Source organism: Dendropsophus ebraccatus, chromosome 3, assembly GCF_027789765.1.
Source record: "Dendropsophus ebraccatus isolate aDenEbr1 chromosome 3, aDenEbr1.pat, whole genome shotgun sequence".
Lineage (NCBI taxonomy): Eukaryota > Metazoa > Chordata > Amphibia > Anura > Hylidae > Dendropsophus > Dendropsophus ebraccatus.
The window spans coordinates 140,541,951-140,565,341 of NC_091456.1; the positions used below are offsets into that span (position 1 = coordinate 140,541,951).

General features: G+C 43.6%; 1 protein-coding gene across 2 annotated transcripts in view; it reads right to left on the reverse strand.

Annotated features, from left to right (window-relative positions):
• Positions 1-142: 142 nt before the first annotated feature.
• HEXB (hexosaminidase subunit beta) overlaps positions 143-23,391 on the reverse strand; it is a 30,364-nt gene continuing 7,115 nt past the window's right edge. Inside the window, exons 4-14 of one of the 2 annotated variants that reach the window (XM_069962798.1) lie at positions 22,047-22,093; positions 21,713-21,823; positions 20,612-20,713; positions 18,345-18,477; positions 17,279-17,459; positions 16,541-16,627; positions 15,813-15,885; positions 4,998-5,172; positions 1,825-1,915; positions 1,258-1,362; positions 143-375 (exon numbers count right to left, since the gene is read on the reverse strand). In XM_069962798.1, the coding sequence (XP_069818899.1) occupies positions 315-375; positions 1,258-1,362; positions 1,825-1,915; positions 4,998-5,172; positions 15,813-15,885; positions 16,541-16,627; positions 17,279-17,459; positions 18,345-18,477; positions 20,612-20,713; positions 21,713-21,823; positions 22,047-22,093 (1,166 nt within the window). In that variant the 3' untranslated portion in view covers positions 143-314. Of the gene's footprint in view, positions 376-1,257; positions 1,363-1,824; positions 1,916-4,997; positions 5,173-14,501; positions 14,677-15,812; positions 15,886-16,540; positions 16,628-17,278; positions 17,460-18,344; positions 18,478-20,611; positions 20,714-21,712; positions 21,824-22,046; positions 22,094-23,391 lie in introns of both variants that reach the window. The other variant, XM_069962797.1, reaches the window with a different exon arrangement.

Here is a 23,391-nt window from a genome sequence, read left to right on the forward strand (position 1 = left end):
TCAGAATGGGGAAAACTGTGTGATCCTTGGGACCCCAAGAAATCTTAAGAGGGTGTTCCATCTGAATTGAGGTGGCACAAAAGTTATTATATTTGATTTTTAAACCTGTGATGTTTCTATACTGACATGAATTAACTAAAGGTTCCTGTAAAAAACTTTATTACATGAAACTGTACATAAAGTTTACAATTCAACTTTTTCAAAATTAAGGAAATCACAAATGATTTAAAGTTTTAGAGGATAAAATCACTGATGTGATTGGTACATTATATTTGGCCCAAAATGCAGCATCCTCTTGCTCCTTTTTCCTGGATCTACGCATTGATCTCATGATCACAGAATCCCACATATAGTGGCTCTGCAGCGATTCCACGCCTAGAAGAAATATAAAGCCAAATTGTAAATCCTGCTGATCCAGTAACTGTACTTGAGGTTCTCTATCTACCAAACTGTTCTATAGTGATTTTTCATAAAAGGACAGTGATATAGTTTAAAGGTACCTTCATACGTACCGGTTCCGCAGCAAATTTCACACTGCGGATCCAGTGCCATTCATCCCTATGAGTGCACATACTTGCATGACAGCACTGATTGGCTGAGCAGGACCGATTTGAGACGGGAGCTTCACATGCAGCGTTGGCACGGAACAGGTAATGTATGCTCTCGACAGCGGGCTGCGGGGGGTTAACTCACATACCGTGGGATGTCAATCCCGCTGGGAGTATGTGCTCGCATAGGAATGAATGGCACTGGATCAGCAGTGGATTTTGCAGCGTGAAATCCGATGCGGATCGGGTACGTGTGAAGGCACCCTAAAGGAAAAATCCAGGGTGGGTGGAATTATAAAAAAAACTATGCTTCCCTGTACCCCCCACTGTGCAGCATCATCCACTGTTTGGATCCTGTTTCACCTGGCATCCTGCAACGTAACATCCAGGCAGGAAGTATCCGCTCAGCCAGTCAGTGACTGCAGAGATGTCCTAGCCTATATACTGAATGGTTAAGCGGGCATTTCTGAAATGTGATGTACAGAGCAGTACAAAGCTCCTGCTCCTATGACAAGGGTCAAGTTGCACATAAATGTTTTGCTGTCCCCAAGTTCCATTTAAATGTCATAAAAAAACCAAACTGCACAATATTGTCTCGGTCTCCTCTCATCTAGAGCAAAAGCAGAATACATATGCAATAGTAAACTTTATATGGTTAATGTGACATCTGAAATGCTTGAGAGCTCGTAGAGAAGGGCTGTGGATTTACCTGACCATACGGCAGCGATGCTTGATAAGTCTGGTATAAGCATCCCCCACGGAGGTCACATCTTTGCTGCTCCAAAGTCTTTCTGCAACAGCGCTGGCTCTGGGCCTGTGCAATGGGAGCAATGAGATGATCTCTGTAAATACTTTGTATAATATACAGATTATTAGCAAGGATAGGAGACAACATTACCCACTGCCTTGTAGGCAACGAATTATGGGAGTCTTTGTGAAACAACCCATGTACTTGCTACATATGTGATGAAGAGGTAGGGACTAGGGATGGTCCAAACCTGCCGAGGTTCGGGTTCGTACAAACCCGAACCCTCAGCAATGATTCCCGCTGTGTTAAACCTCTGTGGAGAGGGTGGATAAAGCGGGAAGACCACCTGGAAAACTGGGATACAGCCTATGGCTGTGGCTGTATTCCGGTTTTCCAGGCGGTCCTCCCGCTGTATCCACCCTCTGCACGGAGGTTTAACACAGCGGGAATCATTGCAGAGAGTTCGGGTTTGTACGAACCCGAACCTCGGCAGGTTGGGACCATCCCTAGTAGGGACTGTTAACTTACCACAATCTTGGAGTGAGATTTGAAGCATCCACAAACTCCCCCCATAAACAAGCTTCACCGCCAATTACAAGCTGCTTCTGCTGAGTAGTCCCTGCAACACCAAAGAAAGTCCATCAGTCTGTATGTCCACATCAGCCATATTAACAGGCTGAACCCAAAGCCAGTGGTTGTATCTCATGTAGAGGGTGACCATTTACAAAGATCACTACAGTTGTATTAATAAATAAAAATATATGGCCAAGACCGTATTGCTGGTCTAAATTTAGACACATTTATATAATTTCCACCATTTTACAGATCTGTCATATAGAAGTGTGCACAAGGCCGACTGTAGGTAAGGAGCGTAGCTAGGTTTGACACATGTAAAAGTTTAATGAAACATCAAGAAAGTGCCTGCTCAATAGCTGATGGCATCTTTTAAACGACCCTATAATGATTGTTCCACATCTCTATGTATAAGCGGGAGATGTGCAGCAGACAGCAATGAATTTATATGGCCGCACAAACAAAACTGATTGTTAGTGTTGCCTGGCTGCTCGCTTAGTTTTGGTCATGCAAAAGACACTACAAACGAGCAACAATCTCACTGAACATTGCTTGTTTGCTTCAGTAGACGGCACCATAGTGGGCCATTTAAAAGGACCCTTAGATTTGGGTGTTTGAAGAAGAATTGCAGCTCTATGATCAATCTGAATAAAAAAAAAAGGAAAGCATGCACCAATGCCCTTAGTGTAAAGGTTCATGTTTCAAATACAACAGCAATCTAAGCAATTCCTCACAAAATAGTCACAATGGGTTTTATTACTATAGAGAATAGTCCTGTGCACATAATAAGAAGAGGCTTTTCTAGATCCGACCTGTCATACCCAGAACAAAGCTCATTGCTATGATACATAGGAGAATGCAGGTTCAAGACATGACATTAAAACCTCACTGTAGCCTTAAAAAGGAGAATCGCTGGTGGCTGCATACTGCCACTCCAGTCCCCGGCCACTTCTGGTTTTAGAGGAGACCTGGGACGTGAGGTTACAGGCCCAGTCAATGGCATAGGTGCGACCCCGCTATGGCTGCTGACTGGGTGAGCGGGCCTGTAACATCCCATCCCAGGTCCCCTCTCAAAGCAGGAAGTGGCCATGGACTGGAGTGGCGGTATGCAGCCACCAGCACTGGAGCCAGGTAGGCAAGTGCATGATATTTTTTCATTCTCCCCTTCATTTTTAGGGGGGGGGGGGGGTTAGTCCCTTTCTGGAATTCTCCTTTAATGCACTACAGTGAGGTTCTATATGGCCTCCTTAAACTGAACTCAATCTTGCTAAGCTTTTATTTATTTTTATTTTATTTCATTTTTATAGCCGCATGTTGCCATGCTTGCCCAGATAGGTGTACTGGACGGATGCACAATGGCATACAGCCATATAGGCTCCATTAACCTATTGGTAAGGAAAAAGAAAAAAAAAAAAAAAAAAAAAAGATTCGACAGGAAAAAAAGCCTCATGCAATTCTCTGGAAGCCATATTACAGCTTCAATACAAAAACACATAATACAACACTGTAGAGGGGACTGAAGAGGTAATACAGCAAAACCATCATCACGTATCATACTGTATCATCACAAAGCAGCAACTCAATGAAGAAAACCTGAAGACATGATCAAGGCACTGAATCTGTGGCCAGGCCAATAAGATTTAGGAGACCCTGAACATGAAATTCTTGCTCGAAATCCATTAGTACTAGTTATACTCCTAGCACATGTTGAATACCACAGGCTAGTTAGCAATGACAAAATAATAATTAGGTTGCTGCATCTGCCATGGGTCTACATGACTACTAAACCACTACCTTTTACATATCCACTTCACTCTTCATTGCACTTTGAATTGGGATAGTCCTTGGGCCACAGGTTGATTATCTCAGTCCTTGTCATTTTTTGTAAAGAGGCACTAGGTCTTCAAAGAACCGCTTTAGTTAACAGTTAGTTAACATTGTAGCAATATACCAGCATCTCACACACACACACACACACACACACACTAGAATGATTATATCTGCCGTATGAACTTTATTCTACGTGTTGGGTCGGTTCCGTACCCGAGCCCTATTGAATCAGAATTGGGCTTGTGTACAATACTGTTCTGGTGTGGTTGTATTCACGGATACACAAACTGCAGAAGAATTAAACGCTTGCCCATCAGGTCAGTGTACATTGTGACAGTAAGATTTAGGCCCCACCAGTCCACTCACTGCTGTGGAACGTATCCATCCACATTTGACAGTCTCTCACTATTCCCTGGTCTTGCACACAAGGCTACAGCACACACAGCTCTGACTAACCAAGTAATGGCTCACAAAGTCTTCCTAGATCTCATGTTGGCTCCCTTGGCCCTTAAAGGGAACCAATCAGCCCAAACGGGCTGATATGGTTCCCTGAACCGCTGTATACAGCTCCTGCGGCAGCCGTGGCACGTACCGGCTGCGGCGAGAGCTGTTAAAAAAAAAAAAAAAAAAAAAAAAAAAAAAGGCACTTTAATCCCCGGGCACATGACAGGCAGAGGCGGGGAGGTAGTCATCTGGGCGTCTCCCCACCCACCACTAGTCACCACACTCTGCCTGTCAGCGCGCTCTGAGGGATTATTGACAAGCAGAGCCTGTCATTCATCCCCTCTGAGCATGCCGACTAGACACAGGCAGGGAGCCGCCCAGATGACTACCTCCGCTCTCTGCCTGTCACACGCCCGGGGGATTAAAGTGCTTTTCCCGGTTATACAGCTCCTGCTGCAGCCGTGGCCGGTACGTGCCACGGCTGCTGCAGGAGCTGCATACAGCAGATGAGGGAACCATATCAGCGCAATTGGTTCCCTTTAAGCTCCCTAAGCCCTTGTTGCTTAGCTCTATGACCATCTCACACTGTCTGCACTAGCTTCTTGTACAACAGCACACCTCAGGTATTTCAGGTGGTTACAATGGACTCTAGTTACCTGGTGCTACAACAAAAAGTTTTAACAACCTGACATCACCTCATGGTAAAAAGATTTTTAGCAGAATCTCAAAGTTCTGAACTAACCAATATTACATTGGTTGAGGAGCAGTACGCTACTTGTTCCGATTTCTTGTAATGCTGTCACATAGATACAGTAGGTTTGCTGAGGTTTAAAAAGAAAGACACTAGAACACACCATTAAAGTTTGTCGGCTCGACGCCATAGGCTTTGATCCAGTCCTGACCATAGGAAATGCGGTTTAGATACCAGGGAGCTGTCAGAAGGACCTGAAACCTGGCAGCCGTAACAGCCGCCATCTCCTGCTGGTAATCTTTTTCCTTCCAAACTTCAACAACGGTGTCTGGTTTCAACTGGGGAATTTAAAGACTTATTTAATAAAATATCTTACACCTGCAAAGAGAGCAACATCAGTATGGTCAAAAAGCCAAGCCAGACACCCCATGTGGAGCCTGAGAAATGGAGGATGCAGAGGAACAATGACTTCCCTGGAAAGCAGTGCAGGTAACATAGAAAAAAATACCAATATGAACTTTGCCCATGTGGCTGCTGAAGACCTGGGTAACAGAGGAGCTATTGGGAAACTTTACATTCTAAAAAAACAATTCAAAGATGGCGGTGACACCAATGCACAGGGTATCCAAGCAAAGAAGCGAGAACAGCCAGATATGTATAAGCAATGACCACCTCTGGAAACTTGGAGAAACTACATTTACTGTATATATCTGCTCACAGGTCCGGGGCCTCAGTGGTCCAAGCAAAGAAGCGAGAGCAGCCAGACATGTATAAGCAATGATGAACTCTGAGAAAATGGAAGAAAATGATGCACACTTCAGCCACCCTGTTATCCAATCATGCCACCTCTCTAATATTACTTCGCTAGTGGCAGCCATATTTGTTTAAAACGTAGTTATTCCAAAATACAGTATTTTATAACAATTCCACAAATGTGAGGATAATTCATGAGCTATAGTCCAGTCCCTAAAGCTTTGCTACATCCTAGAAGCCTCTACACACAAGCCAAGGATTTAGGATCAATGCTTCTTAAAATCAAATGTCCAGTTTGTAATATACAACTTTCAACTCCCAAAACTTGTGCTGAATTACAAATCTATGCAAGTGTGCTACAATATCACACACAAACTGAGGACAAGAGTGGCGCTGTTTCTAGAAGGCGGCAAATAATTTCTAATTCTGGATTACACAGACTAACAGGCCAGTTTTACTGCGGTCTACAGAACGGTGTGTGTGGCGAGCTGTAGTCTTTATTTAACATTTTGGCGTTTATGTGACTGTCGGGCCCCTTATTAACCACTTAACGCAATATCAGAATATCATGTACATGCAGAAAACACAACTCAGCACAGAGAACACACTTAACCCCTTGATACAAAAACACGTGCAAGTACATCTGTGGTTGCTGCCCGTTAGCACAACCCTATAAACTGTTTCCAAGCACGAGTTTAACTCTGAGTGATGTCATCAAGTGATGACAGATCCTGCCATCCAGCAGTGGAATCGCTGTAATTTGGTCGGCCTGTAAATAGACTAATTGCGGCAAGAATGACAGAAGGGGCCAGCCCCTGACAGCTTCTTCGACCCTGATCTCCTCCTCTGTGTGTGCGAGGAGTTCAGGGCTGGGAAAGAACACCAGAGCTGGCACAGTAAAGGTAAGCACCAACATGCACATTAACCTCCTCCTGCCCTGTTGCTGTATCTAATAGTTGCCCCATCATGTTGCAGTAACTGATACTGTTTCCTGCCTCTTGTTGCTGTACCCGATAATCTACCCTGTGCCCTTTTGCTATACGTGATCTTCCCTCCTGTTACTGTAACTAATCATCGCTCCTGTTGGTCTATCGCATTGTCATCGCTGTTAGTGTATGTGATTGCTGCTTCTGTTAGTGTACTCAACTTTAGCCGCTGTTGCTGTATGTAAATTTAGAAACATTTCCTGCTCTATGGTATCCTAAAACTTCAAACCTGGAGAGATGCTCATTTTTAATTTTTTAAATGACATTTTAGCTTTCTGGTGGGGGGAGCATGCGCGGCATGACGTAACGCCGCTGCGATCGCTCCCGCCTCCTACCTTCCCGCAGCACCCAGACTCCCGCATGCGGGGGGCCTTCCGCTGAGATGCTGGGCCGGCTTGTTACCTTGATGTGGGTCGGTTCCATGGTGCCGGACTGACTGGCCCGCTGGCTGGGTTTCGCGGACTGGCCTGGCTGCGCTGGGGGCCGGCGTCCGGGCGATGTTAGAGGCAGCAGCATGGCCGCTGAGGACGGAGAGGACGCGCGGTCACGGGGTCTGAAGGATCCGCCTGTGATTGGAGGACGCGCAGGAGCAAGCATTGCTGGGAGTTCCAGGCAGAGGCAGTCGACTCCCGTGGGCGTGCAATCGCTGGCTGGAGTCAGGCCTGTGCGTTTTGCTTGTTGGGGGAGTAAGAGAGCTGTTCGTTGCCGGACTGGATGCTGTGATTCGGTCGCTATTTCATTAATACGCTCCTGTAAGTGCACAAGCTGGGATGCAGAACTCGGCAGTTGATTGTGGCTGCCTGGGCCAGGCATATATAAGGCAATGTCGGCAGTAAGAAAGTCTCTCCAGGCCCCCATGCTGGGGAGCTGAACAGGAACTCGCTTGTTACCGCCGGGAGGTAAAATAGGTTGCCGCACTCTGGCTGAATGGGGCAGAGAGGGTTTTTCTTTTTTCTTTCCCCTGTGTTATGCAGCGGTTTTTTCCTGTTCCCCTCAGACAGCCGCTCGGTGCCTTGTCTTAAGCTGCCCGCTTAGAGGAGCTCTCTATAACTGCCTTCAGTGACTGACTCGCTTAAGCACCCGGTGCCTTGCCTACAGGTACTAGTTTTGAGGAACTAGGTATGACTGCTCTACGCGGTTAACCAGGCGAGGATAAAGGAAAAATTAAAAGAAAAATATGGCGGGTGTTTTAAGCTACTTGGGGTTGCATGGATATTTTCCCCTGAACTTACGATTCCTTTTTGTGTGTCTTCCTAGACTGTTACCCTGTGATCTTTTAGATCCTCCACTGGGGATGCTGGGACTTGAAAGATGATCCCGGGCCGCTAGGGACCAGACGGTGGACTGCTTGGCTATCCCTCTCGGTTCTGTCCTGGAGGATTCGCTTTTTTATGGGACTGGTGGCCTGGGGCTTTAGGCGTCAAGCTGGATTTGATGCATTTTCAACAGCGTACATGTGGCTCGGAGTAAATGACATATGGTCCTAAATTTATATGTGGGTGGAACTTGGCTTTTTTGCTGAAAATGATATAACTGTAGATCCCCCTCACCTGACCCGTTAGCAGCAAGGTTTTTTTTTTTTTTTTTTTTTTCCTGTATATTATAGCTTGACTTCCCAAATTACCTATAGAGTTTTATCATCCTGTGACATATATTTAATGTGTGGGGCAGCAAGATTTTCACTGCATATTATATCTTGACTTCCCAAAGTACCTATAGAGTTGTATCATCCTGAGACATATATTTAATGTGTTGGGCAGCAAGGTTTTCACTGTATATTATATCTTGACCTCCCAAAGCACCTATAGAGTTTTATCACCCTGTGACATATATTTAATGTGTTGGGCAGCAATGCCTACTAAAACTGGTAGCAAAGGTGCGTCTAAAGTATCTCCAAAAGATAAAGGGGAAACTGTTAAGATGGATAGATTTTTAAAGACTCCGCCAGTGGGGAAAAGGGTGGCGGGCAAGGACAGGCTCTCACTCTCCTCATCGGGAGGCACCCCGGGATCGAGGTTTTCGGTGCTCGGCGAGGTCCCTCCCGATGAGGCGACTGGGGGGGATGAGTCCCGCTCTCAGCCCGAACTTGGAGAAATTTTGGGTGAAGTTCAAAAATGTGTTAAAGCTATTGGTGATCTCTCCACACAAGTACTGCAGGTTTCTGCAGATATTACTTTAATAAGAGATGACCTGAGCAAGGTCAAGGATAGAGTGGTTAATATTGAGAAAGACATGCCTGGGCTAGACGGTTTGGTAAAGCACATACAAAAGGAGGTTGAGACTCTTAAGAAAGAGAATACAGACATCAGAATTAAATTACAGGATATGGAGGATAGGTCCAGGAGATGTAATCTCAGAATCGTAGGGCTCCCGGAGGGCTCAGAAGGGAATAATATGTCTGAATTCTGTTATGGTTGGTTTAAAGAATTGCTGGGCGACTCTACCCTTTCCCCGTTATTTGGTATAGAACGGGCTCATAGGATGCCTGCTAAGGCTCCCCCTCCGGGGGCTCCGCCGCGCACTGTTATAGCTAAGGTGCTGTGCTCTGGGGATAGGGATTTAATCTTAAAGAAATTACGAGTCCAGGCTAAGTTGGAATATAACGGTAACAGGGTGGCGGTTTATCCTGATTTCTCAAGGGCCACTCAGGTACAGAGGGCTAGCTTCCTGGCGGTCAAGAAGCGGTTACATCAAGCAGAAATAAAGTTCTCTCTGTTATTTCCGGCCAAATTGAGAATTGTGTATAATAATACAGTATTGTTTTTTGCTGATCCCCAGCTGGCTGCTGATTGGTTAGACAAGGAATCCTTATGAGGGGATGTAAGGATGTAATTTAAATTAAGCGGTTCTTGGCTCTCTGTGTGCGGTGGGGGTTGTGGGAGGGGGGGGGGGGGCGGGAGAGGTGGAGGATGCAGGTTACAGGAATCTTTGCACTATGCAGAGATTGGATAGGGGGGGGGTGGGAGGGGGGATGGGGAGGGGGGCCTGCTGGGAGGGTTTTTTTTTTTTTTTTTTTTTTTTTTTTTTTTTTTTTTCTCTCTTCCCTCGTTTCCATGCTATTATCAATGTATTACTCTGTACACTCTTACCTCACTGGCATAAGGGTCCCCACTCTGGAGCTAATGTTAGATATAGATAGATGGTTCGGGTGATCACGTGGAACATTCGGGGGCTGGGTGACCGTCTTAAGAGGTGTAGTATTTTTGATAGGGTTAGCTCGTATCTTCCAGCTATTATTTGTCTTCTTGAGACGCACCTTAGTAGTCACACAGCTAATATAATAACCAAAAGATGGACCTCTTTAGTATTACACTCATTTGGGTCCCCATACTCAGCTGGGGTAACAGTAATGGTACACAAAAAAGTAGACCTGAAAGTTAAGAATTCTCGAATAGATGGTAGGGGAAGGTATGTATTCTTGTGGGCTGTATTGGAAGGGGTGTCCACCATTCTGGCATTTGTATATATTCCTCCGCCCTACTCCCCTGAGGTGTTAGTGGAATTAGTGGATTTTGTAAAGGATAAAGAGTATCAGAATATCTTCATATCAGGGGATTATAACTGTGTAATGGAACCCTGTGATAGGAGGTCATCAGCTATGAGGGGGGGGGGGGGGGGGTAGTTAGGTCCCCGCTTAAGAACTTTGCAGTAGAGGGGGGTTGGGTGGATGCTTGGAGAATCTTGCACCCTAGTGCCAATGTGTTCTCTTGCTTCAGCGCGTCATATAATTCGGCCTCAAGGATTGATCTCCTGTTGTGCAACCACTGTGGGCTCAGGGATTTAAGCAAGGTTCACTATGCCCCTAAAACTGTCTCGGACCATGCCTTATTGGTATGGGAGACTCTGGGTGTGAGAGGTAGACAGAGTTCGCCTAAACAGTTCAGACTGAGCCCGCAGTGGTTGCGCTTGCTGGATAATAGTGAGCGTATTGGTAAAGAAATTACGTTATTTTTGGAAGTTAATACGGGCTCAGCGTCTATACAAGTGGTATGGGATACTTTAAAAGCTTATGCTAGGGGTTTGTACTTTAAAGAGATCTGTGTAAAGAAACGGGAATTTAGGGCTAGAGAGGCACAGCTATTACTTAATATACAACAGGCGCAGGAGAGTTACTCGGCGGATTCTGCCTTAAGCAGACTTGAGGCCCTAAGATTAGCCCAGGAAGAGTATACGGTGTACATACAGGAGAAGGTTAGGAATAAAAGGCTCTTTTGGGATAAACAAGTTTATCAGGAAGGCAGTAGACCCGGTAAGTTACTGGCCTCCCTAGTAAGAAATCAGAGAGAAAATAATGAGATAAAAGTGATCAGGGGGGAGGGTGGGGATTTAATTAGGGATCCCAACCGGATTCTGGGAAAATTTAGAGAATATTTCTCTGGGTTGTACACTTCATCTAATCCTCATATGGATATGCTGGATGATGAATTGTTCGCTCAGATAAACTTGCCCACTCTAGAAGCTGAGCAGAAGTTGCAACTTGAGGAGCCGATCACTGCCTCTGAACTCGAGGAGACTCTTGCCTCTATTAAGGGAAACTCAGCTCCCGGCCCAGATGGGCTTCCCTATGAATTCTATCGCAGATTTGCTAGCATTCTCATCCCAGTTCTGTCAAGGGTTCTTAATGAATCCTGCGCGGAGGGGGCACTGCCTGGTTCCATGGAAGAGGCCACCATCATTTTGATTAAAAAGAAGGGTAAAGAAGCATCCGAGATTGAGGCTTATCGCCCGATCTCGCTGCTTAATACTGATTGTAAAATTTTCTCTAAGTTGTTGGCTAGGAGATTGGGGAGGGTAATCGGGGGGTTAATCAATAATGATCAAAGTGGGTTCATGCCTGGTAGGACAGTTTTTTCCAATATTAAACGGACTTATATGAATATGCAAATTAAGGAGGGGGAGGACAGAGCGTTGGTGGCACTGGATGCCACCAAGGCTTTTGATCGGGTAGAATGGACATACCTCTGGAAAGCCCTGGGGAAATTTGGTTTTGGGGATTTGTTTTTGGGGATGATTCAATTACTTTATAGAAACCCGCAAGCCCGGATTAGTATTAATGGGACCTCCTCCCCTTCTTTTAAGATTAATAGAGGTACCAGGCAAGGTTGCCCCCTCTCTCCCATGTTGTTTTGTCTCTATGTTGAACCCTTGGCAGAATGGTTGAGGGAATGCTGTGCGTTCCAGGGATTTGGGATTAGAGGGCCCAGGGAAAAAATTCTTTTGTATGCCGACGACTTGCTCCTCTTCGTCTCCAGGCCCGAGGATAGTCTGGAGGGAATCATGGAAGGTTTTCGGAAAATGGGAGGTCCTATGGGCCTGGAGATAAATTGGACCAAGTCGTCGGTACTTCCTCTAGATAGACCAATAGAAAGCCCCATCAGGGATATTAAGATCCTCTCTGTAGACGAGGGGTTAGAATATCTCGGTATTGTTATAACAGCAGATCCACGTAGATTTAAGGAAGACAACCTCAATAAAATACTAAAGAAAACAGAGGATAGGGTTAAGGTCTGGGAGAGACTACCACTGTCTATGGTATCCAGGATGGCTTTGATTAAAATGGTGATCCTCCCCCAGATTGGGTTTTATCTATCTGCAGCACCTATATGGATCAAGGACAAATGGTTTAAGGGTCTGGAGCGGATACTGAACCGGTTGATTTGGGGGAGGAAAAGAATTAGATTAAAATATTCACACTTTTGCCCAAGGATCCAGACTGGGGGTTTTAGTCTCCCTGACTTTAGACTTTACTATATAGCGTCACAGCTGGCATTCATGCTGGGCAGGGAGAGTTTTGATTTCATTGAGCAAAATGAGGCTAGTCTCTTGAATAGGGATATTTTTGTGGTTCTGGAGTCAGGTGCTAATTGGGGGAGGGGGGGAGGGAAGGATTGGGCTGGAGAACTCCTGGTTAAAATTTGGAGGGAGATTAGGAGAATTTGTAGGGTTAGGCACAGTTTAGAGTTCACTGAATTATGGGATAATCACAATCTTGGGGAGTTTTTGAAGCTCCCTTCTCAGTGGTATTGGAAACAGAGGTCACTGTATAAGGTCACAGATTTTTTTGTAGAAGGTTCACTTAAAGGGAGCGAGTTGCTAGGGGATAGGCAGGAATGGGCTCATATATTTAGATATCACTCAATTAAAAGAGCAGTCTCTAAAACACAAAATAAGGAATTATTTACGGTTATGCACTCAGAGGGTATTGATAGGATTAAAAAGTTAGATAAGAGTAGACACTTGATCTCTAAAATATACAACATTTTACTGGAACAGAAATATGGTAATGCACTAATGGGATTTAGGGAACAATGGGAGAAGGAGGTAGGCCCTTTTACAGAGGAGGGTTGGGAAAGTATAGTTGGAGGGATAGTGAGGGCATCCTCGAACCCGGAACATAGACTTATCCAATTTAAGATACTACATAGGTCCTATTACACGCCGGTCCTCATGAAACGAATTGGTTTGCGCGAGGACTCTTGTTGTCTTAGATGTGGCCTAGAAGGTGCCGGTTTGGTACACTCATTTTGGTCCTGCCAGCTGCTTGAAAGGTACTGGTCACAGGTAACAGAAGAGCTACGGAATAGGGGTATATTCACTGGTATCTTGTCCTTTGAGAATGCGATATTGGGGGAAGCGGTAATGACGAAAAAGCATAATGCCCTTATTAACGCTCTTTTATTCCAAGCAAGGTTGGTGGTCCTGAGGAACTGGCTGAGCGTCTCCGGACCATCAAAACAGGAATGGTTAAATCAGGTGGACAGGGTTAGAAGCCTGGAAGGGCCTAGTCGTAAGAAATGGCTTGGCTGGTAGAGGGGAGGGCTTTATTATTTTTTTTTTTTTTTTTTTTTTTTTTTCCCGGAGCAGGCAGGGGTGGGGGTGGGGGGTTTATTTATATTTATAGATATATATATATATATAGGATACTGTACGGATTTAAGTTGTCATGGATCAATAGGGAACTTCTTTTTAGTACCTGGTTTTTGGCAACTTTGGTTTAAGTGGGGAGGAGGGTGTCCTTATGGATTGACTTTATTTATAATCAATGTTGTAATCTGTAACCTTTGTTATCTGAGAAATAATGTTTCCTGGTACCTTTCTCACTATTGATGTACTTTTTTATGTGAAAAAGAAATAAAGAATTTAAAAAAAAAAATGACATTTTAGAGTACCCCCCTACAAAGAAAGGGTAATAAATGTAACAACCAAAATTTACTACTAACATGAAATAAATTTTTTCACACGAAAATAAAACTCACTTGCATAACTTTAAGTGTTATAAAATTATTAGGCCATAAGACAAGACCAAAAGTGGCTGTGGAGTTAAGGGGGTTAATCCATGATATTAGCAAGACAAGGTGACCAAAAACTGCAGTTTTTGGTCACCAAGTACATTTTTCTCTCATGGTGTTTACCATGCAGTGTAAATAATGTCACTGTATTTCCATGTGAGGCAATAGGTATTATGTTTATCTATTCTGTAATTTAAACTTCCCAGTAAAAAAATATGAGAAATTGAATTTTTCCTATGGGGAACAGACAGATGTCACCTGGCATCTTGCTGCCTACATGCCGCAGTCACCATTAAACTGCAGCATCTAGGGAGTTAAATGACTAGAATCTAGAGTTATCTCCAATCCCGGCCACTGACACAAGCTGTAGCATCAACCACCAATCTGAACCTTCTCCATACTGCTAATTACACACCATAACTTGTTATTTCTTTTATGTCAGACAGATGTCTTACACTTAATCTATTTACTCCATAAAAGAGGAGGGGGATAATTATTAGTCTAAGAGGTGGTAACTTTTGTGATCCAAGTATAAAAAGAAAACTCAAGAACACTGATGAACAAGCCGTAACGTAAACCAAAAATAGTAATATTCTACGAATTGACAAATGTTAAATGAAGGTTAAAAAGTTAACAAACCATTGAAATTTAGCGGCTCAACTTTGTAGTATCTTTGCCAGTCCTGGCCATAGCTAATGTAATCTAGGTACCAGGGGGCTGCGAGGATGGCAGAAAAGCCCGCATCTGTCACTTGGTGCAATTCTTGCTGATAGTTTTCTCCCTTCCACACCTCCACTATAGTATCAGGGTTAATCTGTAAAGATTGCAATAGATAAGCGTTTTAATAGGAATGTGTAGGTTAATAGGAATGTGTAGGTACAAGTCTAGTTATCACACACCTACATAAAGAGGCTGGGACCACATGCTGACTATCAGTAGTGACATGGAGTCACCATTTATGACCTTCTCAGGACAAGACTTGTAAGTTATAATGCTGTGCTGACACCAGAGTGTATGAAGCCCCATTTACACTAATCTACAAGCATTTTTCTTGGGTGAAGAAAATGCCGGGTTCTGTCGGCACATGATGGGAGTTGTAGTTTTTCAACAGTTTGGGGGCGACTGGTTGGATGTCACTGCCTAGCTCAAAACTCTAAACACTATTATTTCTATGAATGGCCTCCAATTTCTACTCTAAAGCTTTTCCTTACCATCCATACACGTAATATTGTTACCGGCCTTTGTTGTTCTGTTCACTTTAAACATTTGGAAATTCAAAATGGAAGTAGAAGCTGCCTGACCCTTCCCAGCATTATAGTACTGTGAGGATGCCCCCATACACATTGCATCACTCTGGATTAGCCAACATTTATCTTATGTGTGTGGGCAGATTTATCTGGAGCTGAGATGCGTACAGCACCAACCAAATCTTCTATGGGGCAAAGCAAATGAAAAACCCTGTTTTTTATCTAAATTAGTTAATATGACTTCACATTCTAATACACTCATTTTATTATGGAAGCCTGATCACTTTATACCACAATGAGAGCATGAGAGGTGTAATGGCATCAGATAAGAGGTGTTAGGAGAAGCAAAACAGCGGCATCTTTGGCTTTGTGGTGGCCAATTTAGAATGATAACATGTTCCATATACTTTGGATTGGTAGGTCTATCAGCAGCCACTAAGAACCCACATAGATAACAGAGAGGAAGGTGAGTGGTATGAAATATATGTATAGGTATATTCACACCTGGCAGATGGGTTACAGGAATTTCTACAACTAAAAAGTCCCATACATTTTTTTTTTTTTTGCCCGTGTGGTTGAATGTGTATGACTCAGTCTGCCTTGTGTGAACATGCCTAAAGAAACAGGGGATGGAGAGCAACATAAGAACGCAACTAGCAGCAGAATCTCTAGTTTATGGACGGAGATCCATTACATCACGTACCTTGTCATGATTATCAAATACCTCCTGCCAGACCATGTAGCCCTTATGGTATTCTGCAACTATCTCCAATATTCTGGGGAAAAAAATGGTATGCACACAGTATTATAGATACAGATTTCTGCAACTACAACCAAGAATAAGTATTTTTCTGTAAGGTAGCAAATCAGATTTTCCTATAGATGTCAATGGACTCTCTGCTGGCTACAGCTACTTCACTAGTAAAGTGTAATGGTACTAGATATTTCACATAGGAAATATACAGGATAACAAAAGTCATGTTCCTGATGTATTGCTGTTATGCAATACATTATTTTCTACATCTGCATGTTTTGGCTTGACACAGCATAGTATTGGGGTTTATTTTTTATTTCAACCTGTCTAAACCTCAATGAACAAGAATGTAATGGTCTGCGTGATGCCTTAAGACAAGGAACCTTGCTGTACCTGTACATCATGGGATCTTATGAGCACAATGTGTAATCTGGGTGACACTCAGACTAATTATCTTCACTGACTTCTGAATGAGATTACAGTTACTTTCCCCATGTACATTACATTATAGGGCTCATCATTACACCCGACTGCTCCTTTTACTGATTTGTGCATTATCTTATACAGCCATACTGGAGTCTCTGGCACTTCATAAGCTCCCCCTGTCAGAAGGCAGAGAACAGGCAGACAGGCAAGTAGTGACTTCCTAAGGACATCATAAATAGCAAAGAACTTACTTTTGGATATAGTAAGATTCTAGTTTACGGTAATCTGTGCCAAAGCCTTGTTCATCCATGAATTTGGCGATATCAGGATTGGATTTCCTGCAAAGATTAAAGACACAAGATTATATTGTACAACCGCCACAGAGCTTGCAGAGCGTGTTTACTGGGAAAGATTCACACCAACTGCATATTGACATCTGTATGTTTTTTTTTGTTTGTTTTTAATAAATCACTTTTTTCCAGGGTTAACAATTCAAGTTATCCTGTTTCTATGGACAAAAGGTGACTTAACTTGAACAGTTTTAATGCCCAACGCCATAGAAGGGTGATAGACTAAGGGTCCTATTAAACAAAGCGATTTTTAACGATTAACTAGCGATAAACGATTGCAAATTACATTGTTTACCGTTAACCTGAAATCGTTCACCATATTAACGTCCATTTACACAGAAAGATTATCTGCCAAAGATTTGAAGCCAAAGCCAGGAATGGATATGAAAAGAGGAGAAATCTCAGGCTTTCCTTTATGACCTGTTCTCTGATTTTTTTTGTTCTTGGTATTGGCAGGGGTCCATGAAATCTCATACCCACCAAGGAGTGACACCACTGAGCCACCTTTATACAGCTAGGGAAATACCTGTCAGTCATGCTGAGAGGGGTCGTTAAAGCCATTAGGGACCATCCTGGTGACTCGTAGCCCTGTTTCCAGACAACATTCAATTTTACTTATTCATCTAGCAATGAACTTACCAGCAAGAGAAATCAACCTCGTCTCCTCCAAGGTGGATATAAGCGTCAGGAAACACATAACTGAGTTCCTTAAAAAAACTCTGTATAAAGTTGTAGGTCTCATTTACTATAGGGTTTATGGGCCCAAAGGATCCACTGGGTTGCCCATCCTGGTAACATGGAGTCAGAAGGTCTTTCTGTCCTAAAAGACAAGCAACATAATTTCTGCTGATCTACAGATTACACACATACAGATATTTACTGTTATTGAAGAGGCAATTTCATAAGACCCATAGAGGAAAATTCATTGATGTGCTGTAAGCCACAGGCTAGTGTAAGAGGGACCCGAAAATCATCAAAATGTGTTACTTGCCACCATTTTATTTTTCTTACACTACACTATGTGAAGTACTGGTCCCCACCTCTTATTCACTGCCAAAGGTGGATAACATCCAGACCCTAATATGTAGTCTGTTTAACAACATCTGTGATAGAATGGGAAGTTCTACAGCTAGTCAGTTCCTGTAGTTTCTTCCCTGATCAGCTGTACAAGGTATTAATAAAAATCGGAAGCATTTTGAAGCCAAACAACTTAGCTATGTAAAGTTACATAGTGGGGTGACCGAGTGCTGAGGGGCATAGTGCATAAAAGTCCCCAACACTCTGATGATTCAGTAACTGCAGAGACCAAACCTCGCCTGGCACTGAATTCTACATAAAAGAGCATAACTGTGCTCCAGAGCATACAGCAAGGAACATAAAAGCATGGAGGGAGAGTCTAGTGTGGAAGAACTTGAATGGGATATCTTAACAGCTCCTGTAGGTGTCCATATAGTGTATGCGAGTATGGCAGCGGCAACAGAGGAGCTTCCTGCTTTGGAAACAGCATTCCCATGCAATAAACTGACAGATTTCACTGAGATGGTTCACTTATACAATAGTGAGAAAAAGCATGCAGCTGCATCCCCCTCCTCCTTATTATACACAGTATAAGAAGGGACTGAAAGAGCCAGGTAGGTAAAGAATATGGAACAATAGAATAATCTCAAGGGAGAACAAGAAAGTTTTCTATGCCAGCAACACTTACCTTTACCCCAAGAGCTAGTATGTCCTGGAGTGTCAAACTCTGGAATAACTCTAATGCCTCGGAGGCGGGCAAACTCAATCACCAAGCGGACATCAGTGACGCTGTAAATATGTGTGGATGGGTGGTAGGCGCCCTGCAAAGCAGAACAAATATGAGCACTGGACAAAACTCCCCAAAACAGGGACATTCCTACAGCTATCTCGCAGAAAAATAACCTCACAGTAGTTGGTCTAGCGGCGGTCTCTTGGGCCTATACCATTTTGATAAAAATGTGTGCTAAGAACCTCATGTTCATTTTTATTGTTGATCTCTTGATGGGTCAGCCTGGATTACTGGACCCACTATTATTTATTAATAAAGCGCCCTTGATTCCAGAGTGATATACACTCAGCGGCCACTTTATTAGGTACACCATGCTAGTAACGGGTTGGACCCCCTTTTGACTTCAGAACTGCCTCAATTCTTTGTGGCATAGATTCAACAAGGTGCTGGAAGCATTCCTCAGAGATTTTGGTCCATATTGACATGATGGCATCACACAGTTGCCGCAGATTTGTCGGCTGCACATCCATGATGCGAATCTCCCGTTCCACCACATCCCAAAGATGCTCTATTGGATTGAGATCTGGTGACTGTGGAGGCCATTGGAGTACAGTGAACTCATTGTCATGTTCAAGAAACCAGTCTGAGATGATTCTAGCTTTACGACATGGCGCATTATCCTGCTGAAAGTAGCCATCAGATGTTGGGTACATTGTGGTCATAAAGGGATGGACATGGTCAGCAACAATACTCAGGTAGGCTGTGGCGTTGCAACGATGCTCAATTGGTACCAAGGGGCCCAAAGAGTGCCAAGAAAATATTCCCCACACCATGACACCACCACCACCAGCCTGAACCGTTGATACAAGGCAGGATGGATCCATGCTTTCATGTTGTTGACGCCAAATTCTGACCCTACCATCCGAATGTCTCAGCAGAAATCGAGACTCATCAGACCAGGCAACGTTTTTCCAGTCTTCTACGGTCCAATTTCGATGAGCTTGTGCAAATTGTAGCCTCAGTTTCCTGTTCTTAGCTGAAAGTTGTGGTCTTCTGCTACTGTAGCCCATCTGCCTCAAAGTTCGACGTACTGTGCGTTCAGAGATGCTCTTCTGCCTACCTTGGTTGTAACGGTTGGCTATTTGAGTCACTGTTGCCTTTCTATCAGCTTGAACCAGTCTGCCCATTCTCCTCTGACCTCTGGCATCAACAAGGCATTTCCGCCCACAGAACTGCCGCTCACTGGATGTTTTTTCTTTTTCGGACCATTCTCTGTAAACCCTAGAGATGGTTGTGCGTGAAAATCCCAGTAGATCAGCAGTTTCTGAAATACTCAGACCAGCCCTTCTGGCACCAACAACCATGCCACGTTCAAAGGCCCTCAAATCACCTTTCTTCCCCATACTGATGCTTGGTTTGAACTGCAGGAGATTGTCTTGACCATGTCTACATGCCTAAATGCACTGAGTTGCCGCCATGTGATTGGCTGATTAGAAATTAAGTGGTAACGTGCAGTTGGACAGGTGTACCTAATAAAGTGGCCAGGCAGTGTACAAGCAATAGGGGTAGCAAAGAGGAACATTACAAGATCAAACAGAGGTAATTTACACAAGGTAAATGGCAGACTGGTACATGAGGAAAGAGGACCCTGCACGCCATGGCTTACAATCTACAATTGGCACATGTGGCCATCATGCTTTTTGCCACTTTCTAGCTTTCAGCACCAGCAATCATTGTCAGACTATTAGAGATTCCAGATAACAACCTACCATAGGACTGGACTCTTAGGGTGGTATTACACAAAGCGATTTTTTTCAATTAACGATTTCCAACGATCGCAATAGCGGTTGCCTAATAATCGTTCGTTTTACTACACGGAAAGATTATCGGTTGAATTGGAGCAACAAAGTTCAAGAACACTCCCCTTTCAATTTGCGAATGAACAGGGAACGGCTAACGACATCTTATTCAAACGAACGATGTGCGAACGATGTGTAAAAGACAAACGATAAAAATAGATCCAAAACCTATTAAACGACCAACGACCAATCGTTCGTCGTTTAATCGTTGTCTACTATTACACTTAAAGATAATCGTTCAAATACGACCGATTGAACGATTATTCGAACGATAATCGCTTCGTGTAATACCACCCTTACAGTACACACAGATATAGTATGGGAATCAGATCTCTCCTGCCATAGGAATCTGGTAAGGTTACGTACCTTGTTACTTAGTTCTGGAAACAGGACGCTCTGGTAGGGAAATGACTGATCATCTACGATATGCCAGTGAAAAACATTCATCTTGTTGAAAGCCATTGCATCCTGGAAGAAAATTAAGACTCCTATTATCAAAACCCAACAATAAAAAGGTTTTTTCCTTAAAGTAAAAGTAGATGATGAGATCCTTAAACTTATGATGAATCTATGATGGTCATGCTGCCCAGACTACAAGACTTCAAGGAGGTCCCCAGTGACTTCTCTCTGTCCTACTACCTAATTCCCTGCATGCTATATAAAGGGGAATAAGCCACTGCCTTACTATGTCCCCCAGGAACAAAGCATCAGACATGTTTAAATCCAACATATCAGATTGCTGCTTTCTTCCAATATTTAAAAAAAAAACAAATGAGAGATGAAGTACTATTAAGAGGATGTATTTTTGCAGCAATAAGTAAGAGATTTAGAGGAGTAAATCTAAAAGGATATGTTATAGAGGTGAGATCTCTAGAAATGGTTCCTGCTGCTGGCCCTATCCTGCCTGGTTAGGGACAGCAGGATTCTGAAAACAGATCAGGGCTATTCTAGTAACTCCCATGGAAGTAAATGCAAGCTGCATATACCGCTTAAAAGAAATTTCTTCTTAGGCTCCGCTCCCACGGAGTATTCTGTGGCGGAGAATCTGCCAGCCTCCGTGAAAAACTGGCAGTCTATGGGAGGTTCACGCGCCTCCTCTCTCTGCGCTGTCTGACCTGTCTATTCTTCCTTGCGGAGAGAGGAGGTGCCTCCCATAGACTGCCAGTATCTCATGGAGGCTGGCAGGATTCTGCCATTTTTACTCCGTGTGAATGGAGCCTTACAGACCATTGATACCTGCAAATAGAGCAAGGGGCTTTAGTTGAAGTGATTTTTTTAATGCCTTATAATAGACTGTCACTGTGGAGCTCTGCCTGTATAGGTGACTTCACATGACTTTTTTTCATAAATGCTGCCAGTTTTGCAACTGCCTCTAAGATGAAAGAACCTAATATATGGCCTCAAATTATACACAGATAACAATGGAAAAATAAATCAATGCGTTTACTGGGAGAACTAACAACTCACCAAGTTCAAGAGAATAGATTTTAAAGGCAGGTAATGCCTGGATGTATCCAGCAGGACTCCCCTGTGTGCAAACCTGGGAGCATCTGCGATTCTGGTTTTGTTTACAAGGAACTAGTTATAAAAGGAGGAAACACAAGGTTAATACTAACATAAATCTCTGTATAACTATGTATATATATATATATATCATACATACATACACACACATTATTACACAGACAATTATTCCAATGGAAATGCCTCCGTTGTGGAAGGTGAAACCTACTTATAATATTATCCAAGGTATTCACATCTAAGGCTATCAACATATCCAGATCACATTAATGTGACTTACCGCCCCAGTACTGTCCTCATACACTAGTTGGCTGAAAGTCTCTAGACCTTTAAAGAAAAAAAAATATCCACTATTAACATGGTATTTTGTTATTTACCACATTGATGGGGCTGTTTAGGATTAGAAAAGGATCAGCTCTCATGCTTTCCACCCAGAAGAGAGAAAAAAAAAAGCTTGGTTTTATAGTTAAAGGGGATCTCTGATTAAAAATTACTTGTCCCCTTACCACAGGATAGGGTACAAGTAAGATTGCTGGGGGTCTGACCTCCATCCCCCCGATGCTCCTGTACTATGCTTTCTCCAGCAGCTCCATACAAAACTAATCGAACTGCGGTTCACATTCTGACCCATGGTTATACTCAAAACAAAGGAGCCAGAGGCCAATACGTAGATCCGGGCAGGGGTGACAAGTCTTAATTGGAGAACCCCTTAATACCAAGTATTAAGGGGTCTATTCTTGGACAGTACCTTTAAAAGGAGAAATCCGGCATTTTCTAAAAGCAGTCAGCTTGCAGGGGGAGGGGGGAAATTGATTTTAAGTATGCACTTACCTCTCCCCGTGCCTGGGGTGAGTGGCTGGAGCGGCCTCAGGACCCCCGCCAGAAGTCATTATCCCCATGAGCTGTGATGTCATGTCGTGGAAAATGCCTGTCCCGTGTGATGGACTGGCAGCTCAGCCAATCAGTGACCAGAGTGTCGTCCCGTCACTGACTGGCTAAACCGGGTTGCCGGTTGTGGCGTGGACACCCTGGAGGTCCTGGAGCCCGGCAGGGGTCCTGAGGCCACTCACCACAGGCATGGAGAGAGGTAAATACCTACTTGTAATTAATTTTCCCCCCTCTCCCTGCAGGCTGCTGGCTTTTAAGAAATGCTGGACTTCTCCTGACATTTTAACTACATGTAAGGAAAAATATTGGCTGGGATGTATGAAGTGGGTCAAAGGCAGGGTGTAATAGGTTCATAGTCATAGACCAAGTAATCAGAATAGGATCTGTGCATGATTTATAAATTTAACTTTAATAACGCTGAAGGTTCCCAAACACCTTAGACTTTAGTCAGCTATACCCTATTGGCAGCAGGCTTTTCCATCAATATAAGGTGCATGGGAGTCTTTTGAAAAACCACTGACAGAGCCACTCCCAGTGCTCTCTTGCTGCCGTCTACCCCTCCCCATAGAGGACACAGGAGCACATGGCCAATGCCGAAGGATCCTGTGTATGAGGAGGATGGGTTGGAGAATGGAAACTGAAGCCATAACCTAGCAAGATCATAGATTTCCAGCCATTTACTGAACAAATACTGAACACATTTAATGCAAACCACAGCCTGCAATAGACATGTCACA